General features: G+C 45.5%; 1 protein-coding gene across 3 annotated transcripts in view; it reads left to right on the forward strand.

Annotated features, from left to right (window-relative positions):
- XYLB (xylulokinase) overlaps positions 1-12,548 on the forward strand; it is a 57,063-nt gene extending 44,515 nt beyond the window's left edge. For 2 of the 3 annotated variants that reach the window (XM_040479810.1, XM_040479809.1), the window contains 4 exons: positions 926-984; positions 2,469-2,556; positions 5,594-5,688; positions 9,741-12,548. In XM_040479810.1, the coding sequence (XP_040335744.1) occupies positions 926-984; positions 2,469-2,556; positions 5,594-5,688; positions 9,741-9,869 (371 nt within the window). In that variant the 3' untranslated portion in view covers positions 9,870-12,548. The remainder of the gene's footprint in view (positions 1-925; positions 985-2,468; positions 2,557-5,593; positions 5,689-9,740) is intronic. The other variant, XM_040479808.1, reaches the window with a different exon arrangement.
- The last annotated feature ends 14,173 nt before the right edge of the window (positions 12,549-26,721 follow it).

A 26,721-nucleotide genomic window follows, 5' to 3' on the forward strand; every position in this document is an offset into this window, starting at 1 on the left:
TGAAGGCTTGACTGGGTAGGATCTCCTTCCCAGGTGACCAGCTCACATTGTTATTGACAGGAAGCTGCAGTTCCTCACCCTGTGGACATCTCCAGGGGACTTCTTGAGTGTCTTCATGACGTGGCAATTGGTAGCACCCAAAGTGAGGGATCCAAGAGAGTAATCTATGATAGAAGCTTCAGTGTCCTTTATGACCTAGACTTGGAACTCATACTCCACATTTTACACAATATCCCACTGGCCACATGAGTCAGTCTTATTGAATGTGAGAGGGAATGACATGACAGTAAAAATATCTGGAGGCAGGGGTCATTTGGAATCCATTTTTGGGGGTCCGAGAGGCACAGCAGTCTTAAAGAAAATACTTCTGGTTTCTTAAGAGTGATGTTGTAAATGTTGGATATATGGCTTTTATTAATTTAAGTATGTTCCCTTCTCTTCCTGGTTTGTTGAGAGATTCTGTTCTTTAATGATAAAAAAATGAAGACAGAGGTCAGTGGGACAGCAGCCTGACAAGCAAATTAGTTCTGACAAACCTGTGGGGCACCTGGGTGGCTCAGTCAGTTGAGCGTCTGACTCTTGATTTTGGCTCCTGTCATGATCCCTGGGTCATGGGATTGAGCCCCAAGTTGGGCTCCATGCTGAGCATGGAGCCTACTTAGGATTCTCTCTCTCTCTCTCTCTCTCTCTCTCTCTCTCTCCCCCGCTATCTCTCTCTCTCTCTCTAAAAATTAAGGGAAAAAAAGTTTAGTTGTGACAAGCCTGCATGGACAGAGCCAGCTTTGGATCTCTCCTTGAGTCCTGTGTGATGAACAAGAGGCATTGGCCGAACACAAGCCCTTCTTGGCTAAAGAACTCTGGAAAACAGTATTTTTTGCCTTGGGGAGATTGTTGCATCCATTCAGGTTTTTCTTTTTCCTTGCAGTGCCCAAGACAAAGATTTTGGCCACTGGAGGGGCATCTCACAACAGAGACATCTTACAGGTATGTGCTGGTAGCAGGCTAACCAGAAGGGCCTCTTCCATGTCAGTTATTTCTAAGACCCAGACACTGTCTAGTAAGGACTTCCTCTTCCCACTCTTGCAGATGTCTGGCCATCAGGCTATCACATCATAAGGCTGCCAGTATCTTACTGGGACATTGAGCATTTTTTGATATAGCCTGAGGCTGTATCAACTATTGTAATATACCTGTCTTAGGTAAGGTTCTCTTGAAGAAGAGCCTGAAATGGGAATTCTCTCTAAGTGGGTTGTTGAGAAGGTGCTCCCAGAAGAAAGAGAGTGAGGGGTGCAGGTAGGGCAGGTGGAAAAGATAAGCAAGAATCTGGTTTTGGCTTTAGCTCTATCCCATAGGAAAGATCTGAAACATGATCTGTATGGCAGACATGGTTCCACCTTGGGTAAGGGGCCAAGTGGCTACCCTGGAGAGAGGTGAGAACAACCCTCCTATGAGGGGCAGCCTCTGTTCAGCTGAGAACAATTCCTTTGAGGAGGGGCAGCTGTGAGTCATTAGCAGCTGATACTCACAGCATCTGGGGGAAGGATGCACACCAGTCCAGTAACAGGATTCAGATGGGGCATCAGTGGCATTCACTATATCATCTTTGGTCATCTAAGACTCCCAAGTCTTTTCCATGTGAACTTCTCTTAGTATAGGTCCTCCATTTTAAATTTATAAAATTTATTTTGGGGACCTAAATGGGAAATTTTACCCTTTTCCCTATAAAACATGCCTTTGTTAGTTTGGGTTTGTTTGGTCTTGTTGATATTAGTCTGATACCCAGCCATCTCCACCTTGGCCATTGGCTAAGCATACTTCCTAAATCTTCCTTCTTGTCTTTGATAAAATGGTTAAATAGTGCAGGGACAACCTGGAGAGCTGTGGCCCTCCACTAGAGATGTCCCCCCAGGTCATCCTGACTCTATTATTACCAGGGTGGTATGGCCAACTATACTTCTTTAAGGCAGTAGAGGTGGACTGGAAGGCATCAGAAGACACATGAGGAAAGAGAGCCTAGAAAATGCATGTCAGTGGGGTGCCTGGGTGGCTTTGGATTTTGGATCTCCCTCTCTCTGCCCCTCCCTCGCTTGTGCTCGCTCTCAAGTAAATAAACTTTAAAAGGGGGGTGGCGCCTGCGTGATTCCTTTGGTTAAGCATCTGAGTTTGGCCAAGGTCATGATCTTGTGGTTTGTGAGTTTGAGCCCTGCCTTGGGCCCTGTGCTGACAGCTCAGAACCTGGAGCCTACTTGTGATTCTGTGTCTTCTGCCCCTCTCCTGTTCATGTTCCATCCCTCTCTCTCTCTCTCTCTTTCTCTCTTTTTCTCTGTCAAAAATTAAAAAGGAAGGGAGGGAGGGAGGGAGGGAGGGAGGGAGGAAGGAAGGGAGGAAAAAAGGAAAAATGCATACCAAAGTGTTCGTATTCCCTCTGAGGAACAACTTATGACAGTAAGAACCTCTGTCATTTCCAGGTACTTGCGGATGTGTTTGGCGCCCCAGTGTATGTCATAGACACTGCCAACTCTGCCTGTGTGGGCTCTGCGTACCGAGCTTTCCATGGTAAGTCGATGGATGGGGAACAGAGGCTTCTGGAAGAATTGGGGCACTGGCTGGGCTGAGGAGGATAGAAAGGGGTGATGGGCAATCCCAGTCTTAAGGACATTAGAGTCTTGGGCTTTAGTTTCATTTTTCTCCCTCCTAGCAGGTGAGAACCAACCCAAACCTTTTGTTCCTTTATTCCGTTCTTAAAAAGTAGGGAAAGAAAAGTAGGTTCCTAACTGAACGAGGCTTGGTCACAGTCAGGTTCAGCACAGGGACATTGGGAAGGGACACAGGACGTGCTTGAGGGCGCATGGGCAGGGGCCTAGATGGATGGTGGGCAGGAGAGGTGGATGAAGTCCAGAGCCATTATTTTCAGCAAATGCAGGAAGTGGAGACAAAGATGAAGTTTTAGAGCCAAGCAGTCCAGTACCCTGGACAGCTCCACAGGGGCCCATCTATGCGATGGCGGCCTCTCTGAAACTCGGGATAATGAAAGAATCTCCCTCATCTAGGCGGGTTCTTGTGGGAGCAGCCCATGCCCACAGTGGCCCCATTTAGTCAGTTTGTCCTGTCCTCTGCCTGCTCGGACTGCTCTTCCAGCTGCCCGTTTACCTCAAGGGCTCTCTTCCCTCTAGCGGTTCCATTCTTCGGGCATTTACTCTGAACTTTTTAACACACCTATTTAAACTTAGGTTTTTCTGTCGAGAAATTAATCGAGAATTAACTAGATCCTTCTCTTAATAATTAACTGCTTTCTCCTTTCTCCCTTTCCTCTCCACCCTGCCCACCTTAGCCCACATCATACCACCTCCTGTGTCAAAATCACTGGGCAGTTTATTTCCAGGTTATTTTATTAATTAAACTTCTTTTCATGTTGGCTTTTATTTGCACCTCCCTATGAACTTCTCTTTCTCTCTCTTTTAATTCCCTGTAATTTCTTTCTTCTTTTTCTCTTCTTTGATAGTTTTGTTGGAATATACAACCTAGATAAGTTTAAGAAGAAATTCAGTAGGTGGTCATTTTGGAAGCCTTACATGCCCAGCATGGACTTTTTTTCCCTCTCCAAAAGAATGCTACCTTGGCTAGGCAAAGGACCCCAGCTTCAAAATACTTCTCCTTAGCATCTTGAAAATACTGTTCCATAATCTTTCAGCATTTAGCGTTGCCCATGAGAAGCCTGGGGCCTACTTCCTGCTCCTTCTGCTGCTGAAGCAGGAAAGGAGCTGCCTACTTCATTTCTTTCTTATTTTTCCTTTTCTTTGCCTATTTTGTTGCCAGAGGTCACCTGGGGTACTGCCCCACTCTACCCTCCAAAACCAGAGCCTGAGCTAAGTCCTAGCATACCAGCCCTCACCCTGAGGTGTATCAGCCACTTCATGTCTATTTTCCCCAGCTGCATCCGGGATGAACCTCACACATAGCCAGTCTCTGGATGAGTGGAGAGGGGACCAGTGTCTTTTGATTGGTCTCCGTGCTGGCCTCCCCACCACTTATCCCATTCCCCGTTCCCCTGCAGCTCTGAGCTGGGATATCCCAGCATCTGGTTGGAAACTGGGCCACATGTCTTCACTGGACCCTCCCTCACTCATGGTGGTCCTGAGTTTCCCTGTCAATCTGATTCTGCTTCTTAAATTGCCTAGAAAGTCCTCACTTTTCTTGTCCGCCTATGGCAGCCTTTCCTCTTCTCCAGGCCTGCACTCATTTACTTGGTGAGCATTTATTGAGTGCTTCGGGTATGCAGGTGTGTGCTAGGCACCAGGGCTCTTGTGGAGACCCAGTCCCTGGCCTCGCAGAGCTCAGGCTCAGCAAAGGAGGGTCCTTGAATCTGTAGCCAGAAATGGTAAGAAGTGCTCCGTGGACAGCAGATGGTACTTAGGGGTGAAGGGTTAGGGAGCCTCCAAACAGGTGACATTTTTAGCTGCAGCTTAAGCCTGGGATGGCTTCAATGCGGTCAGTCATGGCAGTCATGAGAGTGGAGGCTTGTGAGAGAGGAGGGGCAGGCAAGCCCTCCTCTTCTGTCAGGTGCCAGGTGTTAGCTGCCCTGCTGTGACACGTGCTGTCACAGTGAGCAAGACAAACTAGGCCCTGTTGGGGAGAGGTCTGCATGTGAAATTTCTCCTTTCTCTCTTTTTTAAATGTTTATTTATTTTTGAGAGAGAGAGAGACAGAGTCAAGCAGGGGAGGGACACAGAGAGAGGGAGACACAGAATCCAAAGCAGGCTCCAAGCTCTGAGTTGTCAGCACAGAGCCTGACACAGGGCTCAAACTCACAAAGCACGCAATCATGACCCGAGCTGAATTTGGAGGCTTAACCGACTGAGCCACCCAGGCACCCCTTCCCTTATCTCTTTTTTTTTTTTTTTTTTTTTTTTTTGTATTTTTATTTTTTTTAATGTTTAATTATTTTTGAGAGAGACAGAGACAGAGCATGAGCAGGGGAGGGGCAGAGAGAGACGGAGACACAGAATCTGAAGCAGGCTCCAGGCTCCAAGCTGTCAGCACAGAGTCTGACACAGGGCTTGAACTCACAAACCGTGAGATCCTGACCTGAGCCCGAAGTTGGACGCTTAACCAACTGAGCCACCTAAGCACATCTCTTCTCCCTTTTTTTTTTTTTTTAACTTTTTTTAACGTTTATTTATTTTTGAGACAGAGAGAGACATGAACGGGGGAGAGGCAGAGAGAGAGGGAGACACAGAATCTGAAACAGGCTCCAGGCTCTGAGCCATCAGCCCAGAGCCCGACGCGGGGCTCGAACTCACGGACCGCGAGATCGTGACCTGAGCTGAAGTCGGACGCTTAACCGACTGAGCCACCCAGGCGCCCCTCTTCTCCCTTTTTTAAAAACAGTTTTGTTGAAGCACAATTTATATGACATGAAAGTCACCCAACTTTAAGTGCACAGCTCAGTGATTTTTTAGTCAGTTGATTGAGTTGTGCTACCATCACCATAATTCAGTTTTAAAATATTGTATCACCCCAGAGATAAAATGTTATTTTCAGTTAATGTCTTCATTTGCAACATGCACTGATGTGAAATGAGCTTTTCTTCTAGGCCTTGCAGCTGGAACAGACGTGCCCTTTTCAGAGGTTGTGAAGTTAGCCCCACCTCCCAGATTAGCTGCTACCCCAACCCCAGGAGCTTCTCAGGTGAGACACCTTCAGAATTTGGTCAGAGCCTTTGCATCGTGAAAACCGACTCTAGTTAATCCAGTTAGTCCTGAACAACACAGGTTGAGAGGGGCACCAGTCCTCTGGCGGAGATGAAAATGCACATATAACTTTTGACCACTAATCTCTGAAGCTGAGATTACTCTTTGGAGTTTAACCCAGTTGGGGTGAGGGGGCCGGGCCTTTATACCTCATGTTGATCGATCTCTGCATGCAGGCCACCCCAGGATGGGGTAAGGCAGCTCTCTGTAGCCAAAGCAAACCCCAGTGGGGACTGTCAGCTGAGGACTGGGAGAGTAAGTTCTTCATTCCTGAAGGGCAGTCTGTGTGGTATGCCAGGCCATCCGTGACACCTGTGTTCCTGCTTGCAGAAGGTTCCTGCAGCCTAGGAGCAGGGCCGCGCAGACGGGACGTTATTTCTCATCTAGCAGGCAGCGTGAGCTTCTTGCTTGCATCAGATTTCCTTGGCCCTGAAGTGCCACGGGATGATGTGGGGTGGGCCCAGGAGCATCCAAAGCACATGCTGTGTCTGTGTCACAACTGAGTGACCCCAAGGTTAGGAAACTCGCAAGTTACAAAGGAGCTGAAAGCATATCTGCCCAACCTTTGACCCCAAGGGAGACATTATCTGTACTATCCTGGTCAGCAAGTAAGTTTTTCCTCTTCTCTAGAGGGTGACTCTGTCTCTGTCTTCCAAGGCTGTTTGCTGTGTAAATACCAAAAAGATAGTCTGCAAAAAAAGCTGTCTCCTTGGGGCGCCTGGGTGGCTCAGTCGGTTGAGCATCTGACTTCGGCTCAGGTCATGATCTCGCAGTCCGTGAGCTCGGGCCCCACGTCAGGCTCTGTGCTGGCAGCTTGGAGCCTGGAGCCCCCTTCAGATTCTGTGTCTCCTTCTCTCTCTGCCCCTCCCCCACTCATGCTCTGTCTCTTTCTCTGTCAAAAATAAACATTTTAAAAAATTTTTTTAAAAAGAAAGAAAGAAAAGCTGTCTCCAGACATATAGAAACACCATGGAGAATTGTCTCTCAGCATATCTGGGAGCAGAAGCTCACAGTTTACAGGTGACAGAGAACCCACACATATAGATGTGCCCACGCTTCTATTACTTTGTCCTTACGTTGTGTGCCCTTACCTTTAAGAGCCAGCTCAGTGTAATAAAAAGACCCTAAACTGATATAAAGGGCCTTTGGGTTCTGATTCTTATCCTGAATTCCCCTCACCATGTAACCTTGAACAGCACTTCTCATCTCTGAACCTGTTTCTTCATCTGTGGAGTGGGGACAATATCTGTCCTCCCTACTTTTTTTTATTAGTATTATTTTAGAGAAAGAGAGGGAATCTTAAGCTGAGTGTGGAGGCTGATGAGGGGCTCAATCCCAGGACCCTGGGATCGTGACCTGATCCGAAATCAACAGCTGGAGGCTCAACCAACTGAGCCACCCAGGCACCCCTGGGTTGCCTACTTTTAACCTACTAATTGTGAGGCTTAAAAAGAGTCCTTGACTATAATGGCTTGATTATATAACAAGAAGTCTGAAGGTAGTTGCCAGGGTTGATTTAGTGGTTCAGCAATGTCAGACAGAGTATGCAAGCAGGGGAGGGGCAGAGAGAGAGGGAGACACAGAATCCGAGGCAGGCTCCAGGCCCTGAGCTACCAGCAGAGAGCCCGACGTGGAGCTTGAACTCATGAACCTTGAGATCATGACCTGAGCCGAAGTCAGATGCTTAACTGACTGAGCTACCTGGGGGCACAAGGAACCCTTTACTCTTACACCCAGGTGTAACCTCAGAATCCTTCATAACACCAGGTGTCGCAAGCAGCAACAGTCCGTGATTGTTGGTGTCATGACCTATTTGAGGACCGGTTAGTAAACTCGTTGGGAGCAGGAGGTGCTCTATGGCACCTACTTGGTTGTTCTCCAGTGGAAACGCAAAACTGTAACTGTTTTCTCAGCTCAGCTGGATATTGCAGTTTCCTCTTCCGAGAGGAGATTGAAGCTCCCCTTGAGTTCTCTGTCAACTTCACAGAGCTGCTCCCGATGCACCGAGAGTGGGCCGTGGTTGCATAATCAATTACTAAAATACCGGACTTTGTAGCTGATTAAGCCAAGTGAAGAGGTGTGGTTGGCATAAGCTAGTGGTGGTGTTTGTGAGTCTCAAGCAACTCTGGGTCCCTTGATCGTAAGTGTTGCTTGTCTGGAAGACAACATGTGCTCACCTGAAATGCACCTGCCCTTCTCAGGCGAGGTTTAAAGAGCCACAGGTGAAAACACCTTAAAAAAAAAAGGAATGAAGGTTAAGAATGTGGGTTTGTGTTTCTGGTTCTTTTTCCCGTGTTGGCTTTTGGTTTTGGTTTATTACACAGCATACTGTATGTGTAATTTTGTAGCCCACTTAAAAAAAAAAAACACTACAGCACAACATGAGTGTTTGTATTCTTAAAACTGAGCATACACAGGGCACCTGGGTGGCTCAGTCCGTTAAGTGTCCGACTTCGGCTCAGGTCGTGATCTCGCTGTTTGTGGGTTCAAGCCCCGCGTCAGGCTCTGTGCTGACAACTTGGAGCCTGGAGCCTGCTTCGGATTCTGTCTCCCTCTCTCTCTGCCCTCCCCTGCTTGTGCTCTGTCTCTGTCTCTCTCTCTCTCACAAAAATAATGTAAAAAAAAAACAAAAACAAAAAAACTGAGCAGGCGCATTATTGTTAACGACTGCATGATATTCTATGTGGCGATTGAACCAATAGTTTCTTTTAAGTTTATTTATTTTGAGAGAGAAAACACACAGAGGGGAAGGGCAGAGAGTGAGAGGGAGATAGGGAATCCCAAGTAGGCTCTGTGCTATCAGCACAGAACCCACAAGGGGCTCCAACTGTGAGAGCCTGACCTCAGCTGAAATCAAGAGTCGGACACTGAACCTCCTGAGCCACCCCGGTGCCCCCCAGTAATCTACTTGAGCATTTAATATGTCTTAGAACAGTTGCTTCTAGGTTTTCAACTATTATAATTGAAATTATGCGAGTAAAAGGTTAACAAAACCTTCTATTCTGCATGAAAGTTTGAACTTCGGTTAACTTTCTACCTCTGTTTCCTTTGAGACAATAAAAATGGAATGTCAACAGCATTACTAGGCCACACATTGCTTATGTTAAAGTGACCTTCAATTAAGGCACTGCACCTGGGGTGGGAAAACCATATACACCTGACAGCAAGTCGTTTCTAGGGCTTCCCTCAGTACAGTGACATCTCAGGGGCATGTCTCTTGCCTATGGAGTTGTTAAAAGAGAGACTCCTGTGGTAGGAGGTTCCAGAGCCAGGGTGGTTCGTGCACCTGTATGGTGTGGATTCCATCTCCTTGCGCCTGAGCTGTAACATGGGGGTCAGGGAGGAGAGATGGCAGGGAGACCCTTTCCTGGACACTTGTGCAGACTGCTGTAAGGACCGCTGCATGGTCTTTGGTTGAAGAGATCCACCTGCAGCCACTGTGCTGACAGGTACGTTTCTCCAGTGTATCCTTTTGAGGGCCAGGGTGTGGCCTGTGGTATTCTTAGGGGACTGGCTGTTTAGTGGTGTCTAAGAAGACCCTCAGTAGGCCTGGCCCCCCACACGTAGGATTTCCTTAGGAGAACTTTGCAGAAGTAGAGTAACTGGGTCAAAGGCTGTGGGGCATTTTTATGCCCTTTGATACCCGCGTGCGGTCAAGTTGGTTTCTGGAAGGGCTGCACGACCGGCTTCACCAGCTCTGGGAAGAGACCGCGAGACAGCATTACCAGGGACCTAGAATTTTAAAAAATGTTGTAAACCTGGTAACGGAAATTGTTTGTTCGTCCTAATTTGCCTTTTTAAAAAACCTTAGGCTGTAGGTTTGAGTACTACTAGCTTTTTCCTCTTTTGCGAATTGATGCTTCCTTTCTTTTGCCCTGCACAAAAGCCTCAATTACAAGTAAATGGGGTATTAAGTTTTAAAACTGTAAGTTGCAGAGAGAAGAGGCACCTCCCCCTCCCCAGTCTAACCTGCTCTTTCTGCCCCTCCAGGTCTACGAGGCCCTCCTTCCTCGATACGCCAAGCTTGAGCAGAGAATCCTGTCGCAGACCCAGGGGCCTCCTGAGAGAGTTCCTCAGGCCCAGGCACCCCTGTTAACCCTGCCTGCTCAGACTCACTGATCCCGCCTCGAGACGTGCTCCTGGACAGCAGGGATCCTCCTCCTTGTTCTAAGTGACTGTGCCTGCCCACCTTGCACTGCTCCAGTCCTGCCCCGGACCACCTAAACCCAGGGGACTTTTATGTACAGGGACTTAAATCAGCAGAACGGGGGAAACAAAGCCATCCCTCATCCCTTGACCCCAGCACCCCCTTCTCCAACTCGGACTCTTTGGCCACTCCTCCCCAAACTGCAACCCACAGCCACCCCCGCCCCATACCGTGACCCCACTATCCCATTTCACCACCCCCCCAGCCCTGACTCCCTTCTTTCAGTGTCTGAATGGCCTCCTAGTTTCTTGCTTTCTTGTCTTCCCCATGCTCACTCCTCCTTCAAGGTTTCTCCCTTCTGTCCTTCCAGCATCTGCCCCTCATCCTACATGATCTCTTCTTCCTCCTCATGCCCACCTGCTGAAACTCACTACCTCCCACCCAAAGAGTTTGACAGACCTGATGACCGTGCTTCCTGTCCCCTCCCATCAGCTCTCCCCACCGGTTGCCTGACTCCCTGGCACACCAGACCACTTGGAGGGCCCCTCTCCCAGGTGGTACAGGGTAGCACCTCCCTCCCTCCATCCCTTCCTTCAGGGAGAAGTTCTCAAATTCTGGATTTTTTGATTCTATTTCTGTAGTGTCGTTTGACATGTTCTCTGTCTTCTATATTTCCTGAAGATTGGTGGTTGGATCCAATAGAGAGTTCCTCACCCCCAGTACTATTGACATTTGGGACTGGATAAGTTTTGGGTGTGGGGGGCAGCAGTATCCCTGGCGTCTACCCGCCAGATGCCAGTGTCACCCTCTCCCCGAGCCGTGACAATCCAGAATGTCTCCAGACGTGGCCAGATACCTCCCGGTGGGGATGGGGAGGCCAAATTGCCCCTCGTTCATAACCACTGACTTAAGAGACTCGATCAGACACGATGCAATTTTCTTTTTTGTGTCAGACAACCAAGACGGTGTTCTTCCATCAGGAGGCACGTAATGTCTGGTTTTCTCTCACTGTTGTGATGTTCATCCCCAGCTCCATCAGCTCACTAGGGATCAGCTCACTAGTTTTGGTAGTCCTCTTCATTTATGACCTGGCATTCTTCTGTGTGAGACATTTCCCATCCAGGTGCCCAGTGGTGGTGTTTATATAGGAGAGGCCAAATAAATAGATTCTTCCCGGTGTTCACTAGTGTTCAAAATAATGGGTTAATCCCCAGGCATCCTCTAACAGCGGCAGCTAGATATTTTTTTCAGTGTCAATCTGATACATTTAGCGTATTTCATGTGTCTTAATCCATTGGGGTAATTATTTCTGTCCTTGCCTTCTGTTGTTAGCCATTCTCTCCAGCTCTTCTGCTTTCCTGACGTTTCATTCCTTCTTTCCTTACTGATACTTCTGCTCTGTTTACCCCTTAATTCCTGCCGGGCCCCAAATCTCTGTCCTCATCCTTCTTTCTCACCCATTCTGTCCTCTGGTTAGAGGATTTCATCTATTCTTGGGTTTCAACCACTGTTTCCATACCAGGAACATCCAGATCTATGTTTCCATCCAGAACTCTCCTTGGAGTCTACCAGCATTCTCACAGGGGTGCTTCAGACTCCACTTGTCTTCCCTTGCCCTTCCCCCAACCTCCTCCTCTCATGGTGCTGTTTCAGTGAACTGGAATCACCATGCATCCATGCATCCATGAATCCAGGAACCCAACCCCCAAATGCAGATATCCTCTCTCTTTCCCACGTCAGATGAGTCACCAGGTGAGTTTGGTTATTCCTCTGGTAACTCCTAAAGCAATTCCTTTCTCTCCATCCCCCCTGTTTTACCTTGGACCCCTTTATACCTTGCTCAAATTATGACAAAAGCCTACATAGAAAATCCTCTGTGATCTGCTTCTACAGAATCCCCCAGAGATTACCTCTACTGCAGGCCCTCACCTAAATTGGGACTTCAGTGAAACCAGGCTCCTTATGGTCTCACCCAGAGTGGAAAAATGCTGCAGAGCAGGTCTGAGACCCGGTGGGTTAGAGCAGTGGATGGGGGGGGGGGGGGGGGGCAATCAAAAGGAAGAGGTTTGCAAAATGAATGGGGCCAGCAGCATTTCTGAGCGAGGTCATCTCTCTCTGAAGTCATCTCGAAAGGAAGTGGTGTCCTTAGCAGGCTTGGTGGATGAGAGGAAGAAGGAAGAAGAAAGCAGAAAGCTGAGGGTTGACAGCCTGTCAACAGCAAGTCAATTCAGAGGAAAACGGGCAACTTCCCCACCCCTGCTACCTAGACTTGACTTATTAAAGAAATTTTACAACATTGACCAAGAGAGAAAGGCTCTCTTAGACCAAGAAACAGAGAAAGGCGGTCAATACATTTCCCATTTTACCTCTGCCCCATACAGTTTTCTGTCCTTGCAAGCATGTCAACATAAATAGAAAAGGGAACTTCCCACATAGACATATGTAGGAAGAAAACAAAGTGAGAATCGATTTTTCAAGCCGATGAAATACTCCAAAATAAAGAGAACGAAAGAGAGTAAAGGACAAATAGGGTAAATGGTAACAACCCTCCGGTGTGAGCTTTAAAATAAGTTTCAGTGCAAGTGCAGATGTGAAAGAATATCACAGGTCAGAGCATTTAAAACTCAGAATAAAAATGAAGGTTCAACAGGCATGTGTGTGAAGAGAGAACTAACTGATCAAGCTTGGAAAAGGATTTGAACAAAAAAGCGTCATATGAATGAAGACTAAATTACAACATATTCAAATAAAAATTGAGATGTCTTCCAGTATAGTAGAGCATATAGAAGATGGGAATGATGAAAGCTAAGACAGCAAACGATAGAGAGGAAGAGCTGACAAAAGTCCAGAAGGAAAAGGATCAGTAAAGTAACAGGTAAAATGGGAGCTTCTGGAAGCTACCAAAAGAGAAGACAGTGGAATTGGTTATTTTTTTTTAATTTTTTGATAATTTTTTAGTATAATTTATTGTCAAATTGGCTAACATACAGTGTGTACAAGGCGCTCTTGGTTTTGGGGTAGATTCCCATGGTTCATCACTTCCATACAACACCCAGTGCTCATCCCAGTGAGTGCCCTCCTCAATGTGATCGCCCACTTTCCCCTCTCCCCCACCCCCCCCCATCAACCCTCAGTTTGTTCTCTATATTTAGGAGTCTCTTATGGTTTGCCTCCCTCCCTCTCTGTAACTATTTTTTCCCCATGGTCTTCTGTTAAGTTTCTCAAGATAGTGGAATTGGCTAATACTTAAACTGCCCCTGGAAGTTTCTGAAAAGCAAAAGATGTGAATCTTTATCTTGAAAGGGCCCCTTTTTGTTACATGGAAAATTGACCCAGAATGATCAACTGAGACATATCCTAGCAAACTATTACACTTTGAAGGTGAGGGAAGAACCCATCTAGTCCAAAAGAGCTAGTTTCTTACAAAGGAAAGGTCAGGTTGGCATCAGATTTCTCAAAAAAAGAAAGTATAGGGGAGCAACATTTTCAAGAAGTTTAAAGAAAAAAACTGAACTAAGAATAAGTGTTTTGTATCAAGCTAAGCTGTCCTTTAAGTATCAAGGATATATCGAAGTTAGAATCATGTGAGAGCTCAAGAAATAGTGTACTTGTAACCCTGAAGGACCTTACTAAAAGACATGCTTCAACCAACTACGAGATGATTGGGGGACTTCAGCAAAATGACTGATGGTGAGCCTTGAGTGTCTTTAGTTTCAGATCTAAGACCAAAATAAAAGTGGAGATAAGAGTAGAAGAATAGTATCAAGTGGTATATGCTTTGACAAGGTAGAAATAACAATGAAATAGGGGCGCCTGGGTGGCTTTGTCGGTTAAGCGTCCGACTTCGGCTCAGGTCGTGAGTTTGAGCCCCGCGTCGGGCTCTGTGCTGACACCTCAGATCCTGGAGCCTGTTTCAGATTCTGTGTCTCCCTCTCTCTCTGCCCCTCCCCCGTTCATGCTCTGTCTCTCTCTGTCCCAAAAATAAATACACGTTAAAAAAAAAAAAAAAACAATGAAATAAATGAAAAAGAAGGGAGAAAGGACAATACAAAGACATCTGTGTTGCAAAGGCAACGTACAAGGCAAAGTATCATTTAAAGTTGACAAAGCAGATAGTTGGGACTTAAGTAAGAAAAAGACTAAAAATTATATAAAGGTAATAGTGTATTCTGAAGATAATCACCAGAATAAAAATAGAAATCTCCCTCAATGTCCGAAGAAGCAATAGTAAAAACAATAAATCACATAGTGAAAAACATACGGTGAATATAGTATATACACACAGTAGTATAACAAGCATAGAGTCAAACTAGTAAAGGACTCCACTCCTCTATTAAAAGTTCAAAAATGGGCAAAGGGAAAAAAAGAGGTAAACCAAGAAATACTATAGAGAATAAATGAGGTTACCAGAGGGGAGTTGGATGGGGAGATGGGTGAAGTAGGTGATGGGGATTAAGGAGTGCAGTTGTGATGAGCACTGGGTGATGTATGGAAGTGTTGAACACTATATTGTACATCCGAAATTAATATGACACTGTATGTTAACACATTTAAATAAAAACTTTGAGAAAAGTTCAGGTTGGGGGGCACCTGGGTGGCTCGGTCAGTTAAGCATCCAACTCGAGTTTGGCTCAGGTCATGATCTCATGGTTTGTGGGTTCAGGCCCCGAGTAGGGCTCTGTGCTGACATTGTGGAGCCTGCTTGGGATTCTCTCTTCCTCTCTCTCTGCCCCTCTCCCTTGCTCATGCTTTCTCTTGCTCAAAAGTCTTTTTTTTTTTTTTTTTTTTTACGTTTATTTTTTTGAGACAGAGACAGAGCATGAACAGGGGAGGAGCAGAGAGAGAGGGAGACACAGAATCCGAAACAGGCTCCAGGCTCTGAGCTGTCAGCACAGAGCCCGACGCGGGGCTCGAACTCCTGGACCGTGAGATCATGACCTGGGCCGAAGTCAGACGCTTAACCGACCAAGCCACCCAGGCGCCCTCAAAAGTCTATTTAAACTTGAGGCCTCACTTTTTTCAAAAAGTTTCAGATTAACTCACAAACCAACATCATATTATCTTATTTACAAGAGACACACTTAAAACAATTGATCCACAAAGGCTAAAAATTAGAGAGCTGGGCAAAAATATACCAGGCAGATACAAATCCTAAAAACCAAGATTGCAATATTGCTATTTGACAAAGGTAGAAGCCAGGAGAAAATTAGACAAAGAAGGGCACTATAATGCTAAAGGCCACAGTTCACAATGAAGGTATGTTATGAATGTTATAGCCTCAGCTATTTCTTTTGTCAACATTAAGTGATTTTCTTTGATTTCACCTATAGATTCCAACAATCTATGTATCTTCTGAATATATATTGAACTTTGCACCTAATAAGGAATAACAATAAATAATAGAGAATATATTATTCTCACAAAAACTGGTAATTTATTATATCACAAAGACATCTATAATTGCCTCAAAATAGGGAGAATACAATCTTCTTTAATCACAATGCAATAAAATGAGAATAAAATCTATGTATTTTTAATGCTTATTTTTGAGAGAGACAGAGCATGAGCTGGGGAGGGGCAGAGAGAGAGGGAGACAGAACCCGAAGCAGGCTCCAAGTTCCAAGCACAGAGCCCCATGCGGGGCTCGAACCCATAGACCATAAGATCATGACCTGAACTAAGTCAGATGCTCAACTGACTGAGCCACCCAGGCACCTCAATAAAATATATTCCTTAGTCCCACCTGGAGAAAGACTTCTATGAATAGTTCTTGGAGCAAAGGGGACACATAAACCAAAATTTTAGAGCTTTTAAAAAATGATAATGAAATCTGTGAGATATATTTAAAGCAGTGATAGGTGAAATATAACTTAATACTGCAACACAATGTGTCAACTATACTCAAAAATTTTTAAGTACTGTAACGATGAGAGACTAAAACGTAAATGAATTAAAAATACAACTCAATCAGCCAACAACATGTTGGCAAGGATGCGGAGAAAGAGGATCTCTTTTGCACTGCTGGTGGGAATGCAAACTGGTGCAGCCACTCTGGAAAACAAAATGGAGGTTCCTCAAAAAATTAAAAATCGAACTACCCTACGACCTAGCAATTGCACTACTAGGTGTTCATCCAAGGGATACAGGTATGCTGTTTCGAAGGCACATGCACCCAATGTTTATAGCAGCACTATCAACAATAGCCGAAGTATGGAAAGAGCCCAAATCTCCCATCAATGGATGAATGGATAAAGAAGATGTGGTGTATATATACAATGGAGTGTTACTCCACAATCAAAAAGAATGAAATCTTACCATTTGCAACTATGCAGATGGAATTTTGCTAAGCAAAATTAGAGAAAGACAAATATGACTTCACTCAAATGAGGACTTTAAGATACAAAACAGATGAACATAAGGGAAGGGAGCAAAAATAATATAAAAACAGGGAGGGGGACAAAACATAAGAGACTCTTCAATATGGAGAAAAAACAGGGTTACTGGAGGGGTTGTGGGAGGAGGGATGGGCTAAATGGGTAAGGGGCATTAAGGAATCTACTCCTGAAATCATTGTTGCACTATATGCTAACTAACTTGGATGTAAATTTAAAATAAAATGGAAAAAAATACAACTCAAAAACAAAAAAAAAGAACAGTGAACAAAAGAGGGGGGATGTTAGAAGTAATGATAAAATCACACGTTGGAAAACAGGAAAATAAAATTAGGAGTATTTTGATTAGTTGGAAAAAAATAGACAAGTCACTAGCAAACTTAATCAAGTAAAAGGGCAAGGAAATAAAAATATAAAAAAGTAAAATGGTGAAAAAATAAAACAAAAAAACTTTTAATTTTAAGGACTATTTTGTACAATCCTACAAAGAAGTTTAGAAACCTAGATGAAATGGTAATGACCTAGGAAAACATAATGTGTAAAATGACTCCAGTAGAGATAAGTTTAAGCAGACTAATTTTCATAAAGGAAATGGAAAAGATTGTCGAAGAGGTATACTATGAAAAGGACTCTAGGTCAGGTGGTTTCACAGGATAATTCTGCCAAACTTTCATAGTTAATCCCTTTGCTACATAATGTATTCCAGGGCACTGAAAAAGAAGAAACACTTCCAGATTATTTGTGTGAAGCAAATCCAACATTGATCCCTATACTAGATTGCAAAATAAACCCCAATTCTTCATTTATCCCTACATCCACATACTTCGCAATGGAGTTGTGTTGTGCCCTCCCTCCCTGACTCTGGGCTCGGCCATGCAAGTTTGGCCAATGGGGTTTTCACAAACAAGATGCAAGCATGGCTTTGAAAATACCTTATGCAATTGAGGATTTCTCTCATTTTGCTCTCTGACTTTATTATGAAAATTTTGTGTCTAACCTAGCCTGAGCAAAGCCATCCTGGATCAATCAAGGTATCTGACTGTCCCAGACAGGTGAGTGGGTCCACGTGAGACCAGAAATGCTGCCCAGCCAAGTGCAACCTAAATCACCAGCCTATGGATTTGTGAGCTAAACACATACTTATTATCTTAAGGCATTGATATTTAAAATGATTTATTCACAGTAACAGACAACTGATACAGGGGCGCCTGGGTGGCTCAGTCGGTTGAGCTTCCGACTTCGGCTCGTGTCATGATCTCGTGGTTCGTGAGTTCGAGCCCCGCATCGGGCTTTGTGCTGACAGCTCGGAGCCTGGAGCTTGCTTCAGATTCTATGTCTCCCTCTTTCTCTCTGCTCCTTGCCTGTCACACTCTATCTCTCAAAAATAAATAAACATTTAAATTTTTTTTTTAAATGGACAACTGATACAGAAATTAGTGCCAAATCAAAAAACTAATATATGTGACATTGGAGCTGGGCTGTGGGTGGAACTTGGAAAAATGATGAGAAAATTATTTTGGGAGGCTGAAAGATGCAAGGAAACCTAGCACCTTGTAGTAACTTGGAAGGTGGAAGATGTATCTACTGAACATTTGGGCTTGAGAAAAGACATTCCTAGGCAGGATGTTGAAAATGTCAACTACCACTCGGAAGAGAATTAGCCAGGTTTAAAGTAGAATGTAGAGGGAATGTAAAGGTGCTAGAATAATAACTCTCATCTTCATCCCTTTAAGCCATTAAAAGATCTGACTTAAGATATAGCTTTAAGTAAAAACAAAGTCAAGGACTGAAAGACCCCTTGCCAAGACCTCTGAAAGAATCAAGGCATTGAGAAAGAATCAAGGCATTATCTAATAGACTTTTCCAGTTGATTAAGACGACTTTGAGGAAACATGAGATTCCTGTCCCTCAGCAGCTTGATTGATACCTTAAAGTATCAGTGATTAAACCCAGAGAGCAAGCAAGATTTCAGAAATGATGGGGTATGGCTTTTGGTGTAGAGAGTGGATTTAAATCAGGCACAGAAGATCCAAGGAACTTTTTAGGGAGCTATACTAATAAAAAGTGGCATCAGCCTAGATTAAAAGGGACTAAATGTGAAAAAGACTGGGCCCCCAGCTTTCTTTGGCCAGGACACAGGCTGAGGATGTTCAGAGGCGTGTTTTCAAGTGCTCTCTTCAGAAGTGCTTAAGGAGGGCAATGCAAAGTGAAAGGTGTAGACGGTGAAGCCAAGAGCCTTGGGAAACAATGGACAGGGATGTCACTTCCAGTGTGGCAGATAAACTCCAATATGGCCTGCAATGATCCCTGCCTCCTAGTAGTCACACCCTTGTGTAACTCCCTCCTCCTGGGTGTGAGCAGAACCTGTAAGGTGCTTCTACACTTGATCTTAGCCAAAAGGCCGAGAAGCTATTGTAAGGTGCTTCTAATAGAATCTGGCTAAAGTGATGGTATGTCACTTCCGTAATTATGTTAACATGTGATTCTAATTTCTATCTTTCTAGCGGACTCTAATGACTCTCCCTTGCTGACTTGGATGAAGTAAGCTGTCCTATGGAGAGACCCACGTGGCAGGGAAGTGAGGGCAGTTTCTGGCCAATAACCATTCAATAGTTGAGGCCCTCAGTCCAGCAATTACCAAGGAGCTGGATCCTGCTAACAACCACATGACTTCCCTAGTCAAGCCTCAAATGAGACCCCCAACTCTGGCCAACATCTTGATTATAGCCTTGTGAGAGGTTCTGACGCAGAGGACCAGAGGACTCAGGTAAACCGTGCCCAGTTTCTGAACCCACAGAAACTCATAATAAATGGGCGTTGTTTTAGTTTGTGGTGATAACAGTAGTTATTTACCGTTACGCAGCAACAGAAATTCAAAGCATTCCCCATCTATAGAGCAGAGGGACCTGCTCATACACTCCCAGTGGGATTTGGCAATTGCTATGGGCCAGTGACTGCTATCTGCTTCCATCCTGACACTTCCCAAATGATAGCTCTTTTGCTCTTATCTTGTCTCTGTTTTCACCCAGTTATGTTGGCTATGTGAAAAGCTTAGCCTCTCCTATATCTGGTTCATATGTCCTTGGCTCAAGCGTAGGCGCAAGCACACCTTACTTAGATGGTGAAATCCTAAACCCGATGGAGATTTTCGAGGGCTTTGGGATGGGAATGTGCATACTTTGCATGTGGAAATGATGTGTTTAACTGCGGCCAGGAGGAAAAACTGAGACAGCTGCCGAAATGGCCCCACGTTCCTCATGGTGTCCGCATACTTTGTTGCACGGCTTTGCCACGCTCTCCCATTCTGAGTAGGATTGGTTGTGTAACTTGGCCTTGGCCTCATCAGTAAATGGGATGCAAGCTGAGGCTCGAAATGACTTGCCTGAGTGAGCCTTCTCTTTCTTGTAAGAGCAGCGTTACTGCGATAAGAAGGTGACGAGCACGGGGGACCAGAGCCTAGTTCTTCCACGTGCTCCCAGCCAACAACTGGTTGAACTGCAGATGTGTAAGTTAGCCCAGCCGGTGTCGGAAGCACCTCAGTCACATGAGCAATAAACCTTCTAGTGCTGTAAGCCTCAGGCTTTCTGGTTGCTTGTTAGGCAGCGTGATTTTAACAGTAGTTAACAGCTACAATACCCAACCTCATAAAGATAAAACAAAATAAGAAACTACATATCAATCTTTTATTCATAGCGATGAAGTTATTGCCAATTTTGCCAATTTGTAATGATTTAGTGTAAATCATAGGTATAGGGACGTCTGGGTGGCTCAGTCAGTTAAGTGTCCGACTTTGGCTCAGGTTCATGGGTTCAAGCCCTGCTAGGGGCTCTGTGCTCACAGCTCAGAGCCTGGAGCCTGCTTCGGATTCTGTGTCCCCCTCTCTCTCTCTGCCCCTCCCCCACTCCCACCCCTCTCAAAAAAAAATAAACATTAAACATTTTAAAAAGATCATATTTATAAATGATACATTTGTCAAATATCATTGGATTAATATCAATAAGAAAATCCCCAAAAGAAAATATCAGCAAACAGAAAGCAACAGGGCATTGAAGATGATCGATCATGACTCAAGTGCAGCTTAATGGCTGAGTATTAGAAAATCAGTGAATACAATTCCCCATTTTAATAGATCTAAAAAGCAATTTGATTATGGTTGCTGAAAAGTCCTCTGACAAAATTTAACACTCATTCCTGATTTAAAAAAAGAAAGTTGGGGCTCAGGTCACGGTCTTGTGGTTGGTGGGTTCAAGCCCCACATCGGGCTGTCTGCTGTCAGCACAGAGCACACTTCAGATTCTCTGTCTCTCTCTCTCTCTCTCTCTCTCTCTCTCTCTCTCTCTCTGCCCCTCCCCCACTTGTGAGCCTGCACTCTCTCTCTCTCTCTCTCTCAAAAATAAACATTAAAAAAAAATAAAAATAGAGTCCCTGGGTGGCTCAGTCAAAAGTCTGACTTTGGCTCAGGTCATGATCTCATGGTTCCTGAGGTCGAGCCCCGAGACAGGCTCTGTGCTGACAGCTAAGAGCCTGGAGCCTGCTTTGGATTCTGTGTCCCTGTCCCCTCCCCCCATCTTTTCCCCAGCTCGTGCTCTGTCTCTGTCAAAACTAAATACTAAAAAAAAAAAATTAAAAATAAATAACAATTGAAAACAAATCCTTGACTTGTCATTTCATCATCTCTTTTCTGTTCCCATTAACCATTCTTTCTCCTTCTTGTGGGTCACATTTTCTTGCCTTTTCACATGTCTGATAAAGTTTTTTAAATGTTGGGCATTGTACATTTTTTATTGTAGAGAGTCAGAATTTGTTGAATTCCTTTAAAAAAGTGTTGAACTTTTGTCTGGTAAGTACTTAAGTCACTTATGTATCAGCTTAATCATTTCAAGGCTTGCCATGGTGGGCTTACGGTAGCCTTTATTCTTGGCTAGCTTACTTCCGCTATGGTGGAGTGACCCTTTGTATCTTCATTCTGAGTGTGCTGGGTATTTAATGAGGACTTTCCACTCTGGATGGTAAGAGCTAAAAACTTCCCTTTCCTGTGTGAGTTCTTGGAGCTCATAGCTTATAGCTCTTCTGTTGTTGTTTTTTTTTTCTCTCACCCCATGGAGTTTCATTATGTGTATGTGCAACTCAGAATTCAGGAAAAGACCCAAGGAGACTCCTTTGCAGATGTCCAGCTTTCTTTATGTAGTTCCCCTCTCTCTGGTACTCTACCAGAGTAAAGTTTGCTCTTAAATTTGCTATAGCCTTTTTTTTTTTTTTTTTAGGCAAAACTTTTTTTTTGTTAATGCTTATTTCTTTTTGAGAGGGAGAGAGAGAGAGAGAGAGAGACAGAGCATGAGCAGAGAAGGGCAGAGAGAGAGAGAGAGAGAGAGAGAGAGAGAGAGAGAGAGAATCCGAAGCGGGCTCCGGGCTTTGAGCTGTCAGCACAGAGCCCAATGCAGGGCTCGAACTCATGAGCCGTGAGATCATGACCGGAGCCAAAGTCGGATGCTTAACCGACTGAGCCCCCCAGGTGCCCCGTTAAGTTTGCTATAGTCTTCTTGATTTTTAGTCTCACTCTGTTCTCAACTCTGCAAGGTTGCCAGGCTCTGCTTGGGATACACTTCCTGCACTGTGGACTGGAATTTGTCTCCAGGCAGAAAGTAGGGGCAATCATAAGGCTCCCTTCATTTTTTTCTTTCTTTTCTCAGGGATTACAGCTTGTATAATGTCCAAAAATAATTGCCTCCTATATCTTGTCCATTTTTCTGGTTATGGTAGATATAACATATGACAAATGCCATTCCAGTTACTCTGCGATGGCCTGAGGAAAATTGTTACCCAGCTCAATTTTGATTCCACTTCCAGCGGTTTCTCAATGTAGGAATCTGACCTAAATCGGAGCACTGGGGATGCCTGAGGGGCTCAGTCAGTTAAGTATCCAGCTGTTGATTTTGGCTCAGGTCATGATCTCGGGGTCATGGGATCGAGCCCCAGAAAGGGCTCTGTGCTGGGCATGGAATTTGCTTGGGATTCTCTCTCTCCATCTCCCCCTCTCCGCCTGCCCCTCTCCCACTTGCAAGTGCACACACTCCCTTTCTCTCTCTCTCTCTCAGTAGATAGATAGATAGATAGATAGATAGATAGATAGATAGACAGATAGATAGATAGATAGATAGATAAAACAGAGCCCTGGCTAATCAGTCTTAAGAGTTCACAGAGACAAATTCTTCCAGCTGTTTCTATTTTTACCACAATCTCCTTGCATTCACTTGCTGTCAGATTGGGGAAACCCACCCCAGTTTCACCTACTGTTCTTAACTTACTGAACCACACTTTCTGAGGAATATCTCCTAGCTGTTTCGGATTCTATTGTTCTTGGGGATCTCATCCACCCTGTTGTTTTCCTCAGGTCCCCCTTGCACACATGCTGGTCCATGAAGCTTTCATTGCTGTTGGTAGTTTGTAGGTTGCCTCCGTTTGCTTGTATTTTTGGTGTTTTCGAGGAAACTTTGTCACCTAGTTTTGTTGCAAATGTATATGGATATTCTGTTTTTGTTTCCATGTAGTTGCTCTGTGAGGATTTTGGAAGATTTGAAAACTATACAACCACCAGCCTAGCCACCTCTTTCCTGGAATCTGGTAGAAGTTTTAAGAGCCTGAATATAATTTACCATGCTCTTGCCTTCTGTCTCTGTAATAATAGAAGCATGTGTCAAAATGTAGCCTACATTAGCTCGTGTCCCTGAGTTATTACAATGAGTAGAACTTGCTTGGTGACTCACCATGGACAGGTAGCACGAGTGAAAAATAAATTTGGTTGTTTTAAGCCATCGAGATTTGGACATTTTCCGTTACCGCTGCATAATCGAGTCTATTTTGAGAGAACTTTCTACCCAACCCAATTAATTTAGTTGCCTTCAAGATGGCCAACATAAGTTAAGAAAGAGAGAATGGGGAGAAGTATGAAGAGAAGGGGGAAAAGAAATAAAAACAGTTGGAGAGTTGTCGAAGTAACTTTTAATGTTGATGGCACATAGAATAGATTGGAAATAGATAGCTTACTAAGGTTTGGTTCACCCCCATTATATAGAGTGGGGTTCACCCCCATTATATAGAGTGAATAGTACCCTCTGAAATCTTTTAATGTGGTACTGCTGTAACTAAATTACCCACTTATATGTTCTAATATATATTACCCTATATCTCTCATAATTACCCACTATAGCATCTCTCTAACCAGTGACTCTCAGAAGTTGAAAGAGGCTGGGGCCACTTGACTTTTCTTTATTTTATTTTATTTTTTTAATGTTTATTTATTTTTGACAGAGAGAGAGAGAGCATGAGCAGGGGAGGGACAGAGAGAGAGGGAGACACAGAATCCGAAGCAGGCTCCGGGCTCTGAGCTGTCAGCACAGAGCCCGACGTGGGGCTCGAACTCACAGACTGTGAGATCATGACCTGAGCCTAAGTCGGACGCTCAACTGACTGAGCCACCCAGGAGCCCCACTTGATTTTTCTTTGAAGTGAAGAGTTCTTCAAATAAAATTACAAAAATTGTGGTTATTTTAAGGGTTTACCTTGACAAATGAATGCATGTAACCCTCACAATAAAATGCCTTTGAACTATCCGGATACCATGTCATATTATAATGCTATAAGTTTCCATCCTACATTATTAGCCTGATACTGAAGGATGCCATGCTCAATTGTTTCTTCCCAATTCCTTGGTTTCTGACTATGATCATTGAGAAGGGGCGGGGGGGGGGGTGCGGAGAGCAGGGGGATAGTGGTCCTAAACACAGAATTCCTGAATGGCAGAACTCCCAGCCATAAGTTCTATGGTAGATATTTGCTACTTTGTTTGTTTGTTTTTTGTTTTTGCCTTTCAGCTGCCAGTTACCTCATGTCTAATAGCAAAGGGGGTATTTAGTGCTCTTGTAGTTTCAAAAGAACAGAAAACCCAAACCAGACTTGATTTTCGGATACCTACATCACCTTTCCCTCCCAGCCTAGTATTGGTTCACAAACAAAATGGTAGCAGAGATAGAGGCTAATCTCATGAGCTCAACAACATGGATTTCAGCTCTCCAAGAGAGTCAGGGCAAGAGTATCCAGCAGTGGCAGTGGAGATCGTGGGGGCTCTAAGGTAGAAACATCCTTAATGTGTTCGAGGAACAGAACGCAAGCCAGTGTGTCTGGCTTATCATGATGAGCTGGAGAGGAAGAAGGGCTGATTATGTAAAGCTTTGTTAGTCATTGTAACGGGAAGCCATGGGAGGATATTAAGGAAGGGAGTGACGTGATACTAGGTCCATGTTTAAAAGATCATTTCAGGTGCTATATAGAAGATGTATTGTTACAGGGAAGAAGGGAAGCAGGTGACTAGTTACAACCCCTTCCAGTTCACTGCTATTGCAGTGGTCCAGATGTGAGAGGTTGGGAGGCAATGGTATAAATGGAAAAAGTGGCTTGATGGTTGATGTGTTTTTGAAGCCAACTTGCTGAGGGACTGCACACGGGAGAAATCAAGAGCGGCTCATAAAGTTTTGATCTGAGCGATTGGTTGGTTGGTTATGCCATCGATTCCGACAGGGACAACTGGAGAAGTAGATTTGTGGTGAAAACGGGTAATTCTGATCTGGCTAGGTCAGGTTGGAGATGCCTGATAGGCTGCCACATGGAGATGTCAAGTAGGCAGTTAGATATACAAATTTGGAGTTCCCAGAGACATCAAGGTGGAAGACACAGTTGTCTTGGCAACGTGGACCACCCTGAGCCCTTATTGTGATACCTAACGTGGTATGGGGTAGAAGAGAAGAACCAGCCAAATTCAATTGTTGGCACAATGGGTTATAGTTGATACCTTCCGGCAGGGAGGAGGCAGTGATTTCTTTCCTAGAAAAGACACTTATTCTGAATATGGAGTTCCTTCCCCTGCCATCATGTGTCTGCAGATGTAGCACCTGTAGGATTACCGAATACCTTATACCCAGAGGGTATCCCACACTACATTGCTTCTCGCTCAGCTCATAGCAGCGTTCAATTCTGCGCTAAAAGGCCCATATAGAGATTGCGGCAAGGAGGTGCTGTCATTTTCCACAGGATTTTCCAGAACTGGAAGGGCCTTGGAGACTCCAAGCTTTCTGGGCACTGACTTCAAAGTGTGGTCCCCGACTTGCTCCTATTTTGTCTGAATAGGGTTTCTGCTTTTCGAAAAATGCAAAGCACAGAAATCTAACCTCCTCACTTTCTGAGTAAGAAAACCGAGGCTTAGAGAAGAGAAATAACTCAAGACCCCCAGGCACTACCTCCTTCTTGGCTGCTTTCGCCCTGCTCCTAGAAAGGCTGTGGCAAGCCGGGAGAAGCCAGAGGACAATTTCTGTATCCAAGGATCCTGCGCCTCATCTCTGAGTTGTGATGGGCTTTCTTTCCCTCTTCAGCTGGGAGTCCTATCATGACCCTCCCAAGCTCTGGTGTGTGACAGGGAGAGTAGGATCTGAGGTGAAAAACAAGGGGTCCCGAGGAGGAACGTGGCAGGTGAAGAGGACAGCGTAATCATTCGCTAGACAGTATCTTTAACTGGGGGACTGGAGGCAACTGAGAACAGTTTTGAAGGTGCAGACTGAAGCGGGGGTGGGGAGGGGTGGGGGTGCCAAGGACAAGGGTGAGGCTGGGGAAGCCAGTTGCCATTGGTCCTTTTCCACCTGCTGCGGCTCTGCGGGGAGGGGCTCGGCGCTTTCTCTCACACTGATGGATCCAACTCCAGGATGCCCAACTGTGCCTGTGTGTGCCTGTGTGTGCCTGTGTGTGCGTGCGTGTGTGTGTGGTGGGGTTGCAGACGTGGGGACTCCTGTCATTTCAGAGAAGATAGCCTTTTCTGCCGACACGACTCTCCCAGGGTTCACACTGACCCACATTTCAAAGGCGGGGAAACGGAGGCGCGGAGGGGAATCCAGGCGAGTCCAGGTGCTGTCCACCCACTCTCGCATCGCAGGGCAGCGTGCGCTCGGGAGCGTGGGCTCTAGCGCGGAGCAAGATCCCAGGTGCGGCGGCCACGGGGTCCCTGGCCCATCGCCGCCACCTCTGCCAGCTCGCCCGGCCTCGCCCTCCAGTCCGGAGGTGGTTCGCGACCTCCCGGAGGGCGGAGGGCGCGGGTTGGGGGCGGAGCCTCCTTGTTGTTGTTTCTCCAGGGCGCCGCCCCTGAGGGGGGCGCGGACCACGCGGCCGGAGGGCCCGCCTCCCCTCCCCCTCCCCGCCCAGCTCGCCCGCCTCTTTGTATCCAACATCCGGGTTTCCCCGCTGGCTCGGCTCCGCGGCCGCGGCTCAGGAGCCATTTTGGACTCGGTTCAGCTCCCCTCCCCCCACCCCTCCCCCCGTTCATGGCCCCTCCGGACTCGGCCCCTGCGCCCGGGGCCCGGGCCCAGCCCCGCCGCGCTATGCCTGAGTCGGG

This window comes from Herpailurus yagouaroundi, unplaced genomic scaffold (genome assembly GCF_014898765.1).
Source record: "Herpailurus yagouaroundi ecotype Mexico unplaced genomic scaffold, PumYag 159, whole genome shotgun sequence".
Classification (NCBI taxonomy): domain Eukaryota; kingdom Metazoa; phylum Chordata; class Mammalia; order Carnivora; family Felidae; genus Herpailurus; species Herpailurus yagouaroundi.